Source organism: Euwallacea fornicatus, chromosome 17 (genome assembly GCF_040115645.1).
Source record: "Euwallacea fornicatus isolate EFF26 chromosome 17, ASM4011564v1, whole genome shotgun sequence".
Lineage (NCBI taxonomy): Eukaryota > Metazoa > Arthropoda > Insecta > Coleoptera > Curculionidae > Euwallacea > Euwallacea fornicatus.
In genome coordinates, this window is record NC_089557.1 from 4,343,618 (window position 1) to 4,358,584 (window position 14,967).

General features: G+C 34.5%; 4 protein-coding genes across 13 annotated transcripts; 2 read left to right on the forward strand and 2 right to left on the reverse strand.

The window, feature by feature from the left end:
- Positions 1–161: 161 nt before the first annotated feature.
- LOC136344590 (sphingomyelin phosphodiesterase) lies at positions 162–9,321 on the reverse strand. 7 transcript variants are annotated; one of them, XM_066292206.1, is made up of 17 exons: positions 5,382–5,605; positions 4,605–4,668; positions 4,307–4,479; positions 4,068–4,215; positions 3,844–4,014; positions 2,784–2,911; positions 2,582–2,730; positions 2,455–2,533; positions 2,181–2,353; positions 1,934–2,128; positions 1,781–1,881; positions 1,573–1,725; positions 1,285–1,394; positions 1,041–1,225; positions 806–988; positions 642–697; positions 162–538 (listed from the first exon to the last, which is right to left on the reverse strand). In XM_066292206.1, the coding sequence occupies exons 1-16, from the start codon at positions 5,382–5,384 to the stop codon at positions 688–690; spliced, it is 2,025 nt and encodes a 674-aa protein (XP_066148303.1). In that variant the 5' UTR covers positions 5,385–5,605; the 3' UTR covers positions 162–538; positions 642–687. The 7 variants fall into 7 exon arrangements, with proteins under 7 accessions (XP_066148303.1, XP_066148299.1, XP_066148302.1 ...); XM_066292202.1 differs by lacking the exons at positions 642–697; positions 5,382–5,605 and adding an exon at positions 9,181–9,321; XM_066292205.1 differs by lacking the exons at positions 642–697; positions 5,382–5,605 and adding an exon at positions 6,773–7,122.
- Positions 9,322–9,595: 274 nt separating this feature from the next.
- Positions 9,596–11,208, forward strand: LOC136344595 (uncharacterized). 2 transcript variants are annotated; one of them, XR_010732983.1, is made up of 2 exons: positions 9,596–9,696; positions 10,661–11,206. XR_010732983.1 is itself a non-coding variant. In XM_066292220.1 (2 exons), exons 1-2 carry the CDS (start codon positions 10,116–10,118, stop codon positions 11,206–11,208), a joined length of 603 nt encoding a protein of 200 aa, XP_066148317.1. In that variant the 5' UTR covers positions 10,030–10,115. The 2 variants fall into 2 exon arrangements, 1 of the variants encoding a protein (XP_066148317.1); XM_066292220.1 differs by lacking the exon at positions 9,596–9,696 and adding an exon at positions 10,030–10,170 and having other exon boundaries at positions 10,661–11,208.
- Positions 11,195–13,483, reverse strand: LOC136344593 (intraflagellar transport protein 81 homolog). 2 transcript variants are annotated; one of them, XM_066292217.1, is made up of 4 exons: positions 13,210–13,483; positions 11,834–11,980; positions 11,506–11,749; positions 11,195–11,453 (listed from the first exon to the last, which is right to left on the reverse strand). In XM_066292217.1, exons 1-4 carry the CDS (start codon positions 13,357–13,359, stop codon positions 11,287–11,289), a joined length of 708 nt encoding a protein of 235 aa, XP_066148314.1. In that variant the 5' UTR covers positions 13,360–13,483; the 3' UTR covers positions 11,195–11,286. The 2 variants fall into 2 exon arrangements, with proteins under 2 accessions (XP_066148314.1, XP_066148313.1); XM_066292216.1 differs by having other exon boundaries at positions 11,804–11,980; positions 13,210–13,481.
- A 167-nt stretch (positions 13,484–13,650) lies between these two features.
- Positions 13,651–14,937, forward strand: LOC136344594 (INO80 complex subunit E). Of its 2 annotated transcripts, none has more exons than XM_066292219.1 (5): positions 13,651–13,939; positions 13,998–14,185; positions 14,245–14,371; positions 14,430–14,590; positions 14,643–14,937. In XM_066292219.1, exons 1-5 carry the CDS (start codon positions 13,805–13,807, stop codon positions 14,725–14,727), a joined length of 696 nt encoding a protein of 231 aa, XP_066148316.1. In that variant the 5' UTR covers positions 13,651–13,804; the 3' UTR covers positions 14,728–14,937. The 2 variants fall into 2 exon arrangements, with proteins under 2 accessions (XP_066148316.1, XP_066148315.1); XM_066292218.1 differs by having other exon boundaries at positions 13,652–13,939; positions 14,427–14,590.
- The last annotated feature ends 30 nt before the right edge of the window (positions 14,938–14,967 follow it).

Genomic DNA, 14,967 nt, shown 5'->3' on the forward strand with positions numbered 1-14,967 from the left:
GCGAAGTGGACTTTATTCTGGTTTTAAACGAGACGGTCAAGGAGTACAGACTTTCACCTTATTGTGTCGAATTTAGGATACACACTGTGTTGCTGGTTAAAAGAGTATCGTTATCTTACTTTCTTCTCTTGTTATTAACTAATTAAATAAAATCATTGACCTATATTTAGAAATGTTTATTACTAAAATAAATAAGAAGTCAGGTATGTACATGGAATTCTAAAATGGCCTTAAATGTACGACACATATTAACCGTGTCTCAAATAATATTAATTAACTAATTTAACGATAGCTATTGTCAACATATTATGTTTGCTTTATAAAACACAGCCTAGGTAAATATATTACTACAACCTCAAATTCAAACCTCCTGGGAGTTTGATTATATTAATAATTAGATTATTTTATTCAGAGCAATGCCTCTAGTTTAGTAAACATTTGAACCTATTTTTGAAATTTTAATCGACATTATCCTAATCCCAGCACGTATTTGGGCACTTGCATCGTCAACCTGGGTATAGACATTATCACCGAAACCCTGGAATGTATTTACGGACTCTTAAATAGTGCGTAACACAAAATCTTGATAAGAACGTGTTAATATCTGTAATAGATGTTAATAAGCTCATTAAGTTACCTACCTTGTAAAACCTAAATCAGGTTCAGCAATAAGGCATCTCGGAATTTCTACATTATACTATAATAAAAGTAGATTAGTAAGAGGAATATTTACAAAAGTTTTCAACAGGCAAACCCGCCGTCACCTCCATCATCCACAAAAAAACTTTATGAACAAAATACTCACGAAACGGAGATGGTATTGAAGAACCACTCTCTCCATGTGGTTGAGGAAGAATCTACACGAGACTCAATGGATTGGCATAAGTTCTTACGATCGTGCGACCTTCCAGAATGAAGATCGCACAGAATCTTTTTCTTACAATCGATGTCGCAGCTTGGTCTTTCAGGACTCGCTTTATAATAATATCTGAAACCAAATCTAATATTTATAATACTTATTAAAATGGTTTAAACCATACTTGTAAAATAATTCAAACAATTTCGAATCGCTGGACATTCTGGCTACCAAATCGTCCCAATCTCTCGGCCTAAGAGCGTCCATCCCAAACGACTGTCTCGCACTGTATAACTGAAACCAAATGGGGTATCCATAGATGTTCGCTTCCCGCAAATTCATAGTCCATGTTTCATGATCGACAACGCCCTGAAAGTTTGGATAGAAGTGTCAGTAAATGCTGGAAAAAATACATGGTCATTACCTACTCTGGTTGTTTTGTCATGGTCACCATCTACATAATAGATCCTGTAACCTGGATTTAAATCATAGTAGGGTGACACTGATGGACCTACGTATGCTACATTGATGGGTCTTGCTAAAAATGATAAAATATGGTTTTATAATTTGCAGGCAATCTGATGATCGCACAACAGCTATTCGTGTAACCCTATCGTTAAGCAACAATTCATTAAGACCCAAATATTAAATTAAATAATCATAAACTAAAATATATGTATATTAATTTTAGTTCGCATTTATTTGGACTAACTTACTTAAATCGGTGTGATCATAAAATACTTCAAATTCATCAAAATGAGTGTGTCCAAAAAACTGAGCTATAATAGTAGCTTCATAGCGACTGATGATGGCGTAATAGTTTCTGGACCATACCTTTAAACAGTCAGAGTGGCCCGGAGGGATATGGCCTAAATTAACATAATATCTATCTGGTTCAAACACTAAGTTAAAAACAGAAATTACCGATGACATGGACTTTCTCCCCATTAAACTCCGCAGATTGAAGCTCGTAAATGAACCACTGCAACTCTGTTGCAGGATCTGTGCTATTTAACAGAAGCCACCTACCAAAAATGTCTATTTAACCGTATAAAAACCAGTCATACCTCTACTTACCAGTTCTTATTGTTACAGTAATTCATGTTCAGAGAAATGAGCCGAAATCCGGGTCTCACCAAAACAGAATAAAACGCCCCTCTTCTCACAGTATTGCTTACAGAACTTGGCAACCATTTGCGCCATTGAACGTCCAATTCATCGTAAAGCCAAGCAATCGAGCTGTCTGGGGAGTTCACGAACGGTGGGGGAAAACTGAATTTTAACTTTTAAAAAGGAGGGAAATTAGGAAGCAAATTGAGACTACCTGTTTACTGGGGCTGCCTCATGATTACCCAAGGCAGGAAAGATAGGGATACCAGGGAACATGACCGACATTTGCATTACTGTTTCTTTAAGGATTTTTATATTTTCATCCTTAGTTTGATTCCAGATGTCATGAGGAGGCAGGTCTCCAGTCCAAAGGATGTAATCTATATCCTTAAAAAGAAGGCGTTAATTCAAATTCTTATACATCATATATTTACATTTAAAGCACTACAATTTAACTAATATTTTTTATGGTTTCAATTAACACTTACATGGTGTTTGTCTTGAATATGCTGCAGCATATTGTCGACCGTGATCTTAGGAGTGTCGCATTTTCTGTAGTCTCCCCACCTAAGAATAAGAATTAATGATCTGCTACAAGTGCATTTAAGAACTTACTTTCCGGCTGCAGATTCTTTGGTTACGGCATGTCCATTTGTCAAGCGGCAACAAAGGGGTTCCGAACAATCCGCGTTGGCTCCCTCCATATAATATGGATCGTAGTGGGTGTCGGAAAGGTGGAGGACTTTGAATGTTGGAGCACTAGCCTATTGAGAAATATTAATAACTACAGAAGCATTTAATGAATGGATGAAGGTACCTCTGGTATTTTTGGTTCAACCACAGAAGGCTTAGGAACTGGTGGAAAAACCACTTCCCATTCGTGGTAGGGATTGTAAACGTCACCGCAAGCGTCTCCGATGACGAAGCTGCAAATCTCATCGGGGCCTAAAACGGAAGAGATGTATGAATAAAACACATAACAAATCATATGAAATGCCTAATAGGCAAGAAGAAACGTAATGTAGTTATTTTTCAAAGCTCACTCCATATAAGAAAACGTGTGTGGCTAAATCATGGAGTAAATTCCATATAAAACTAGGTAATAGATTCTAATAAAATCTCTTCAAGTTAATTTTAATTTTCAATTGTGCATTTGTTTACATAAAATCAACATATACAAAGGGGCCAATATTGTACTTAATAGTTATGTAACTTGTATGAAAAAAGGCGCTCTTAATGGCTTTATATTAATTACGAAAAAACAATTAAGCCCTGAAAAAAAACTGAAAAAGTGCTAAAGATATTCCTGAAAGGGCTGAGATAGTGTTACTGTTATCAAAATGTTTATAAATACATCTAAGTCAAAATTTATTTCCTCCTTGCCTTTATCAATATTACTAAAACGAGCCACTTAAATGAAATAACCTTTCACTTCATCAATTACCAAGTATAAACCAATTAAGTGAACGAAGCCTGTAATATAAATCAGCGTCGACCAGCTGCATAATTAGTAAATAAACTGTAAGTCATCAAGCCCTGTTTGGGCACGAAAATCGACTTGCACAATGAAGCAGGCATAATGTGACAGAATACATGCAACAACAACGTTTTAACAGATTTAACTAAGTTTATTACCTGTTTTAACCAAACTATTGCTATCAGAAATGTTTATTGCAGATAGAAAAAAGTCGTTGGCTAATTAAATGTTATAGTTATAAGGATAGCAGATATTGCTATAATCATCCAAATTACCCCAAATTTATTCCTACAAATAGATATATAGAATCTGGGAGATAAATTTCTTTTAGTCGCATGCGTAAACCTTGCACTAAATCAAATTTCATCTAATAACAATTTAAATTTGTAAGTTAACTTACCTATATCAACTTTTCCTAAAACATAGATAACTTCACCGGCAAAAAGCTCGGTAATGCCCTCACAAACCCTGGGCGATTGTATCTTCAAATTGACACAAAATTGGTAAATAGTCTTCTTAATTTCTTTCTCGGATTTCCCCGTTTTCGTGTAGTGTTGCAAAAGACCGGCTCCTAAAACCCAATTTACAAACATTATTCTGCAAACCATTCAATAAAAATCGCACCTGCTCTGCATGCAGTACACGACACTTTGGACATGACCGAATTCTCAATTTCGAAAGCGACCTGCTTCAAATTCAGTAACTTTAAAGCTTTGTCCACGAAGGGGGGCAGCGACGACTTGTCTTGGTCCAGACCCCACATCAATCTGCCCTAAAACCGATGCAACTTCAACATGCCTTCACGTAAAAGAGGGTGGAAAATATGTGTATGCCATAAACAGTCAAAATGAGTACCTACTTACAGTACTGCCACCTGCTGTGGGCGGTAAAGTGTGATTTCTTATCAAAGAAGAAAGCAGCGGTACTTTGCTGTGTTCCACCTTGTAGTTCCATTCGTCCCGGAATACTTCTTCGTTGGGTTGTAGCATGAAACCGATCTCATTTGTGTAGTTTATTTTGTAGCCAACAGGGGATGCTAGAAGGGAAAAGGTGCTGTTATTCGAAGCACATAACTTTACTATAGATATTCGAAATAATGGGGTGTCTCACCAAATTAAGGAGCACTAGATTTACTTAGATCTTTGCTTATGCGTGTCTTACCTTGAATATGGATGTTGCAAAAAGCGCATAAGGCCAGAACGAAGAGTTTCTTCAACATGGTGGTCTGAAATAAAAGAACATAACTGTGTACCTAGCTAAGTTATCAAGCGGAGTGCATGAACTAAATTTTGAATTTTCCCTGCAAAGATTTTATTAAATTCCTATAAACTGAGCTCCGCTGATCATTACAGAACCAGGAAATACTTTATTCTTGCTACTAACACTTCCTGAAAATTACTCAACACACAATGTTAGCTTCACCTACATGACGTAGCCATGCGGGACGAAAGTCGGCTTTAATTAAAAAATTCTGTATACGCTAGTCATTTCATGATTGTTTATAGAGTGAACAAGACTGACAAATTATTCAAATAATTTAGGGTAGACCGTTGTTTTTGGTTTTGGAAGCACTGACCTGGCTGAAGTGTTAGTGTGTTAATTAGATTTAATTGGTAGATAATTGGGTTTTAAAGCTAATTCATGCTATTTATGCTTAATAGACCTGACACTCTTTGGTTAGCAACGATGATATAGCAAAAATATTTAAATACTATATATGATCTGTTGATCCCCATAAAGAAATTTTACGTTTAAGCTGAAAGTCTATGGTCCCATATATTGCAAGTTTCGGTTGTGTATTATGATAGAACAAAAAAAAATTTAAGACCTTTTTATTGTCCGAGTCATCATAAAGTTGAATGAAATATAAAAATACCTTTAGTGGATATCGTTAGTTTTAAACCGCAAATCTTGAGTTATTACATGCAAAAAACTTACCATGACAATAACAAAACGACAAAAAGGATTAGAGGAAAATGATAAGAGCGCAGTAATGACCTGGTATATTGAATAAAACCCAGATGACCAGCACTTGTGATTGGCTAAGAGAAATCGTATTTACCAAGTTCCAGCTGAGATCAAACGAGCTTTAATGCATTTGCGGTGGGAAATGTAGTCAAATTTGAGCAGATAAGACATCAGAGAACAAAGAACGCGTTTTGGTAAATATGTTAATTTGAAAAAAAAAAAAATTGTTGTTTGATGGTGGCTACTAACCTCAATTAACCAGATATAATTACTATCAAGACACAAATATGGCAAGAAACTAAGACCAACTCATTCATGTATTGTCAATCAAATAACTGAACAAAAATGTTGCAGTTTTGAAATATATTATAATATCCCCTCAAATTATTGTATTTAGACTAAAGATTACCAAATTTCATTTACGATAAATTTTATCGTCAAGAAGTTAATTCTGCCTCACTCAGTCACATAATTAATTATTGACCAATGGCAATTCAAACATATTAATATCAAAACCAAATTTATTTCATGTACAAATTATCAACGTCTTGGACTTGGGTCAGTTAGTTGTTAAAATAGAAACGAAGTCAAATGTTTATTGAAAAAAAAAACAAATATATGGTGACGTAAAAAGTTAATTGACAATCGACTAAAAGTGAAGAATGCAAGTGGAGAAACGAAAGTGCATTCATCAAGGCCGAGATATTCACGGTCAACTAATAATCGACCGCACGAAACAGCCTGATGTTGCGTTTTCTCTTTTTTTCTATTGTGACAATGATTGAGTTTGGAATTCACAAGGTAGATGACCACGTGAGGTGAACAAACTATCATTACAATAAAGCTCCAAAGGTTCCTAACGACGTGGAAATTTACTTATACAATTATGATCAAAACAGTACTCTGTGATTTAATAATGTAAAGTTACGACACTCTAGCAGAATTATAGTGAGATTGCATAAGTCTTTAAGAAACGAATGCTAAACACGCATTAAGTCAGTCGTTTGCTTTCAATTTGAAATAAACAGAAAACCAATAAAATCTTATAAAAACCCTGATTTCTTTACAAAAATAAATTCAATTACTAGTAACCGTCCGTCGATAGGTTAGGATAGGTCCGATGATAATCAAAAGTCGTAATTCATATCAGCAAACCAGTTGATTTTAAATCGGCCAGAACAATCGGGCTATTTAAGGATAACTAGGAAAGTCTGGCAACATAACACGTGCTGACCCTGCTCTGATAACTGACGTAACCCTATATGTGTCTATTATACTTACGAAACAAAAGAAGCGTGCCACATTGCCATTTATCTAGCCTAAGAAATAACCAGAAAGATTTCTAAAAATTTCATACTTACAAAAATTGCAATAAGCAAACTTTCTTGAGATCAGTAGCTTCATCAAATAAGCAAAACTTGCAACTATTTCTACTTTAATCGCTTCCTCATTTCAATAAAACGATAGTGGGACACAATAATTATTCAACACATCTTCATTGAATATTCACCAAGACACGCAAAACTCTCAGACCTTCGCTGACACAATGTAACATACTTAGGTGTTTTACATTCTGAGTAGGTTAAAAAATAACAGTACTAACTTCTAGTAACTTTGATAATATTGCATATAACACGCGGATGTATCAGGTATCATAACATTCTGATGAACGAAAATAAAATATGTGCCCGTCAAGAAACTAGTCACACGTTTATTTATAGTATATAAAATCAATCATTAATAATCTACTTTAACACTTTATTTTTCATTTATTTTATTCGAGTGCACGATTTTATTATAGGCAGCCAAGCCTACAGAGCAGTAAAAAGGGTATTGCCGTCTTGCTCGACGTTTACTGAACAAACAGGGATAGCTATGAAACATTTAATTCTTGTAATCCATATTTCTGTTTCATGTAATGGTTCTTTCACTATTGCGGGGATAAAACTTTTTAAATAGGCAACTTGCCTACTTCCAGCAATACTCGCATGTAGGGCCGCCTGCGTTCACACGTCACTGTGAAACTATTTTTTAAATCGGAATCACGAATTATTTTATATACATTAAATCCGAAATTAGATCTTGAAGAACCTTAACCATTACCTGTACTTAGCCAAAAAATATTCTGACCAATTGGTGTATTAATGGGCGTTAATAATTTTAACCCTATTAACAACACCTTTATAATCAAAACACTCTATCTGAACTTAAAATACTTTGAAATGGAAAGGAATTATTACGTATAAACATGATACCATATATAGATATAGCAGATTTCGACAACTACCGATTTTAAGAATTTCATCTTGCCATATTATAACTACTGAGAAATCGGGTACTTTCTCAATCTCGCGCAGTATCGTCAAATATACGTTAAGTTTCGTTTAAGTCTGGTACATTATAAACAGATAAACAAAAATGAAAGTAAATATAAAATTATGTCGTTCTTGGTTAAACGAGAAGTATGTGGAACACGGAAGTAAACAAAAAGATAATTGGTACTGGTGTCCTACCATCATCCTTTAAAGTAAACTGGTAGACACACATCAAGGAAAATTGGGGTTTCCTGGTAGAATTTATGAATAATAATTATAAAGCTGCCAGAAATTACTTTGATATTAACTCGATTTATATAGGTAGGTATATTATATGAGGAATTTGTTATAAAGCCTCTATATCATATAAGAAATATCGATAAGTTTTATCCCAAACAAGTCTCTATCAAGCTGGTCAATAGTACACATTTTCTCCTGCGAGACAAGCGAGAGCCGCGTTTTTCAAAATTTTGAATACACGCCACTGGGACATATGAAACACAGGGTATCTCGAATTACGAAACAATTGAATATTTTTTCCTGAGTAACACCAATCTTTTATGTAAATTTTATTTTTCTATTATGGCCTCATTGAAATCGGATTGGTAGTTTTCATCGCAGTCTAAACCCTAATAAAGCCGGATTAAATAGGAACAGGAAACTATGCAAGGGTCTCGAAATGATCTGTACAGAACTATACGACACACCCCTGAAGTTTATCAGAAAACTGTCTGGAAAAGAGGGCTTTTAAGGCTTCAAAGATTGGTCTCTTCATAGAATATCCATCTGCTAAGCAAATATAATTTGCTAATTGTGATGGTCAACACATTCAAGAAGCCTGCTCGTAAGATAGTGTTAATAATATTGCAGAATATAGATTATTCTTCGTAATGTAGTGTTAAGACAATAGATAAGTTACTAGATGTTTTCTAATTATTTCATCAGGTAATACAGCGCTCATCCCAATGATTGAATACTAAGACCTATTTAACTAATTGAAAATTAAATTAAATTGCGCCAAGTCTGGCTTTCGTATCTCCTTGTTACACATATGAAACTCGCTGATATAACATTGACATCAATTTATTTCTTATTAATCCTCCCTCTAGCATAGGCAAGTTGGGCGAAGTAAACAATAATATGCTTAGGCAAAAAAGCACTTAGAGTGCCTAAAGGATCCTCTTAACATACTAATGTTAAACATCAACAATAATTGACGAATAGCAACTACGAGGCTTTACATGAAGTGACCTTCTAAGAATTCGCAGCAGTACATAACACCTGCTCCTACGCAATATCATCGGTTACCTGACTAAAACCTTTGCAGTTCTCTTATGAGTTTCACGTGTACATCCACATACCGTTACTTTTTTATACGTCTGCACCGAATGCCAATAATTAAATTGGAGTTTAACAACGCACGATTGACAATGACCATAAAACTAAATACTCACCGGAAGCAAAAAAAATTTAGAGCCAAAGGATAAATTATAGGTTTGAATCAGCACATGAGGTCCTCAAAACTGCCTCAGATCAATGGAGTTATCCCTGAAGTATCCTCACATAGGAATGTAGTTGCAGATCAGCTGCAATTCGCTCTGAACCGCAAACGAAGGCCGCATCGACCTTTCTCTCGCACCGTCATTCGTAGACTGGTGAAGACAGTGGCGGTGTGACCCCTTTTTCATCTGGGTCACAGATCACTGATATTTCGAACTTCGGTGTGAAATTTCTCCAAAAGTATTTGTTTTCATAGGTTTATAAGACGCTCGTTACTTGACTACACAGGTCTGCAAAAAAGTGTCACTTTTTATGGATCATGATGACATTGACCCTCTTAGTTGAAAGTCTAGCGAAAGTAGATCTTAAGGAGAACAACGAAACTTACACCCTGACTTCATTAGGTGCTTTCTGATTCTTACCTGGGGAGATAGTTACTTCCTGTTTTCCAAGGATACACTTGGTAAAGCGTGAGAGAAGGACAGGATTTGAGTATCATCCCTTATTTCAACTGTTTCTACTAAAATGCTTAAAACGTGTAATACATATACGACTTGCATAAAAAAGTGGCATATTATAATATAGACCTAAATACCCACTTTCACTGGGATGTTCCATAAAAAAGCTCTGTAATATAAATAAGAAAATCATGCGCATTAATTGGCATTTTCAGTAACGCCACATTAAAAACTCGCAATTTTAGATCAAAACATTTGATAATCACTGATGGAGTTTTAATTTCACCCATTTATTCTAAATAATAAAAAGTAGGATTCTCCTGACAGCTTTAAATATTTTCGTTTCATGAATTACACAAATACTTACAAATTAACAAAAAAAACTCTATAGTGGAAATAAGCAGGTGTAAATAACTATTACCACAAGAAAGATGTACGCATTTGCTATCGTCTTATATTTAATAGTGTCTTATGCGCAATGCCAATGTAAGTAAATAAGTATCTGCAGTCACTATATCATATTAAACGTTATCAAGTGAATGCAAAGCCTCAATTGAGCAATTGTTCGGCTACTTTAATAAACGAGACAAGGCCATTTCCATATTCTACGAAATGACAAATTACTCAGAAAATTACTTTAATTCGCGTGAAGATTAAGAAAACAACAGTCCTATTCTTTTCAATTATAGTAAATGTGCTAATGGATGTTTCCAATCAGCTTTCGTCATGTTGGTGCAAGAAAATGGAAAATTGATAAACTTTAAGGATGTAAAGGTTCAGACTTTTACTTGCTTTTTTAATATAAGGTTTGCGATAAAATTGATAGGAATGCAACAAGAAAAAACTAATATATATATTAACACCATCCATTCTTGTTAACCCATATTTTATAGAGTTTCTGTACAAAATCGTCTTGTTTTACGATGACATATCACCCTCTAAAAGAACGCAAATCAAACCTGGTATCCAATTCCAGCATCCTCTGAGACAACAGAAATTAAAACAAATCCTGTCACCTTAGAGGCACTTCCTCAAGAACAAGAATTATCTGGCACCGGTTTAGCAAGCAGTGAAGGGGAACAAACCGAACAAAAGACCACTACAATAATCACTGAGGACTCTCTGACTGCAACTAAAAGAAATTCTATTCGACTAGAAGAAAATCCCATTAGAGAGGAGCAACGTCCATCAACGACAACGCAACAAATACCAACAAATCAAAGCCCTGACATCCCCATTGGTTTGTCTCAAAACGAACGACCAACAGATATAACGATCGACCTTCCCACTGGCACTGATGAAAGTGTGACTTTAACAGAACAAAAAGAAATAACCCATGTTCCTACATGTGGCGAAAATGAAGATTATGATTGTCTTCCCCTGTGCCCTAGAAGATGCAGTTTGTTGTCGAAAATAGTTTGCAGAAAACTACCCACTTTCATTTGGCCTTGCCACAAAGGGTGCACTTGCAGGCCTGGGTATTCTTTGGATAGGACCACTGACACATGTATTAAACATTGTTAAAAAACATTTACTATGTAATAAACATTTATAATAAAGTAGAAAAAATTATAACTTAAAGTTTAAGCCAAAGAAAACTCACTAATCTGCTTTGCAAAGTACCATCTCCTCTTTTAAATACAGAATTTCGTCTAACAACAACTTAGTATCTTCTTGCAAAGTTTTGATTGTAGATTTGTAAATTTCCTCATTCGCCTTATGTTTTTTCAATAACGTCAATGCAATTTCGTTAGTTGTCGTTTCAGATACTGAAATTTCTGAACTAAATTCCTTTTACTTAAAAGCGCTAAAAGCACCTACCAATATCCTTGCCGCAAATCTCCCTCAATCTCTCAATTTCCATCTGCATCTTAGTCACGTTATGCTCTAGCAGCTTCTCCTTTCCATTATACATTCTCTTCAAACATTCAATTTGCTCTTTATTACGTTTCTCGCGTTGTTTAAATTCATTGATTTCCCTGACGAGATCAGCTTTCCTGTTTTTCAAAGCCATGCAGCTGTTTTTCAAAGTCTCTAAGCTTGATTTATACTTGTCTATTGTGTTCTAAAATTGAAAAATTTTGATGACACAAAATGAGTAATTTTTGGTTGATTTTACATAGAGCTCTTTATGTTTATTGTCACGTGCAACAGTTTGTATGTTTTTATCCTTTACAAGATTGATAGTGTTGCGGTGTATTTGTACCAAGTCCCTAGAAAATGTGACGACTTCTTCTAGAATTTCGGGCATTGTTTTTTCAAGATTGATAGGGGATAAGCCTAAGGAATCGAATTCCTGAAACAAATGTGTACATAAGTGAAGAATTATCACATTTAAAAATCAAATAATGTATGGTATACAGGATGTTATTAAATGTCATATACATATGAAAAGGAGCACTTCTATAGCTTATTTCACGTCTAAAAGATGACATAAATATAGATTCACAAACGCTTTATTACCTATTAACATGGTTCAAATTTAAGAAAATTTTAGGATTTCTCTTTATAACTACTGCAGTTTTTGAGATATTTAGCTAACATTTAGAATTTAAATCATTGGGCAACTCAAATGGTTTGATTATGTACAGAATGATATTTTTTCAGGAGTCATGTCTGATAGATTCTAAAATACAAAATTATTTTTTTATTTTATTTAGAGATTTTTTGGTCTTTTGTAGTTTTTCCATATAGATATCAGTTATCGAAACAAGAAAATTAAAAACGATTTTCTGTAATTTGACAGATGAAATTAAAATGTATTCTGGGTAAGCAATCATTTATTATAGGCAATTCTCTATTTTTAAGAGTTTTGAGTTTATTTAAAATTATGTTATAAAAATTGCAGCTAGGATGACCTTATACATAATAATAATAACTTTAACGAGGAATGTCTGTTCCAGCAACTGTTGAAAGTGACATCGTCCAAACCACACACATGCATCTGCCCTTCTCATAGATGCACATACTCTTGGAAAATTTCTTACAGTTTCAAATAAATCTACTATTAGATTTCGTAACTTATTAATAGTATTCATTTTTAATTTGTTAACTTGAACCCCCTGTAGTTAGTTTAAGGTAAAGAATCATTTGTGGATCTACATATGCTTATATGAAGTTTTACTCATGAAATAAACTAAAGAATTACTACTTTCTATATGTACATGATATTTAGGTACACCCTCTATGTAGTGATAGAATAATACAATTTTTGGCCATCAAATCTAGTACCTCTTTTTTAAAAATAAATTCTCTCATACATTTTCAATCTAAACTACCTAATTAAATATCTCATAATTTGAATAACTACATAGTGATCAATTTAACCCTGCAGTGAATACAAATAATTAGTGAAAAAGCCTAATAACTCAAAAACTAAATTACTTATAAGAATGGTGAGCTAAAATGGGATTGAAATAGATATGTATGCAGAAAGATTCAATGTTGTTGAACTTATTACAATTTCTATAGTACATGAGTTGCTATACAAACGTGAACATCATCACGAGAAATACAGACAAATACCTTGGAGAGTACTGCCAAACTTTCATGCAAAGATATGGGTATCTTGGTGCATTTTCGGTTAATTTTATGAGTATATCTCGAATCGATTTCGTCCAATTCTTTAGCAATTTCATCCATATCTATTTCCTGATCGGGACTGTGGGAATGCATTACGAAAAAAATCTTTAAACACTCTCAAAACACAAAATTAAAATACCCTAAAATCGTAACCCGCTTTTTCTTTTAAAACATAAATAAATAATTGACAAATTGATGCTCATTGAGAGTGACGCGACATACTGCCCTGAAAAATTGAATATTGATAAACGCATATAAGGTCAACATGATGCACTAGCATCACTACAAATAGCTGACGATCTCTGTTCAACAGTGTTTATGAAACAGAGACAGAATGTCAACTAACAAGAAACTCATCGTCAATGTCAAATCACTTACATCTACTCAGCTGCTACTGTTATTTGCGGTTAGGTTACGCTGTATTGTTTTGATTACAAATGCAAATAATTAAGACCGTAAAGCAGCCTATTTTAGAAATACGATCTATTTCCTCTGTCATATTAAGAGCCCTAAGTGATTATTTGACTCAGACGCAATAATGCTTGACGGTTGGTACTGCAGAACCATGGCTAGTGAAGCGGCTCAAGCCGAAGAAGAAGAACAAGCTCTTGAAGAATCAAAGTTCAAGAAAGAGTACAAAGCTCTAAAAACACGATTTCAATTCCTTGTTTACGTAATAATATCACTCGTGCCCTCCTTTTCAATAGCACTATACAGCATCTCAATTGCAGGAAAATGAAAGCTTTCAGCTGGCTTTGAGAAAAGCCCAGAAAAGACTCCTTCAGGTGACAAGAGACCGGTCATTTCTATTAGACCGACTTCTAAAGCATGAAAAATTGGATCACTCCACCTCTGAATCAGAGGAGACCGAATCATCAGAAGATGAACAGCCTGTCATTAAAGTTGAACCAACCAAAAAGTTCTGATATTCTTAATTAAGTATATGATTGAAGATACATATTTTCTTCTTTAATACAGACGCAAAGTGGAACCCTCTCATCATTCAGCAAGCAACTCTACAACCAATTCAGGAAAGCCAGCATCAGCAGCTAAGAAGCGAAGACCTGCAACTCGCCCTTCAAACAAACAGATTCATCCTCAAGTGGTATGACAAAATTTGTCAATGTCAAGAAAGATTTTCATTAGTCTTGTGCCCACAGCAGCAACTTCAAATGCCCACTACAAATGTGCTCTCAGATGGCCACATGACACCTGAGGAGGTGGAGAGGCATTTACAGTCACAAAGTTTCCTGGATTTGGTGCCTGAAAGAGCTCCGCCTACAGTACCCACTGAAATGTTTAGTAATGAGCCTTCATTGGACAGGTAAATGGATTAATTTTGCCTGAATCAAGTTTTCACTTTAGGATCTTTATAGTGAGTCCAATGATATGATGGGAGAATTGGAGATGTCTCCAAATAATATTGAAGAAGAAATTAGCATTGATTATCTTCCAGAATGAGTTGTAAGTGTTGTTATTTAGGAAGGTAATAAGGTAAATGCTGAGGACAATGCTGGGTTATGTGTTTTGTATTTTATATTGCAGAGTTATAATTTATACAAATAAAAATGTGAACTCTGCTTGGGTGGGTTTTTGTATCCATGTTCCTCTGAATTATTACAAAAACTGTTACAATTTTCAGATCTTGAGTAATAAAATGATAAAAAATCATTGATTTACATATGAGAATGATCAGGTTAT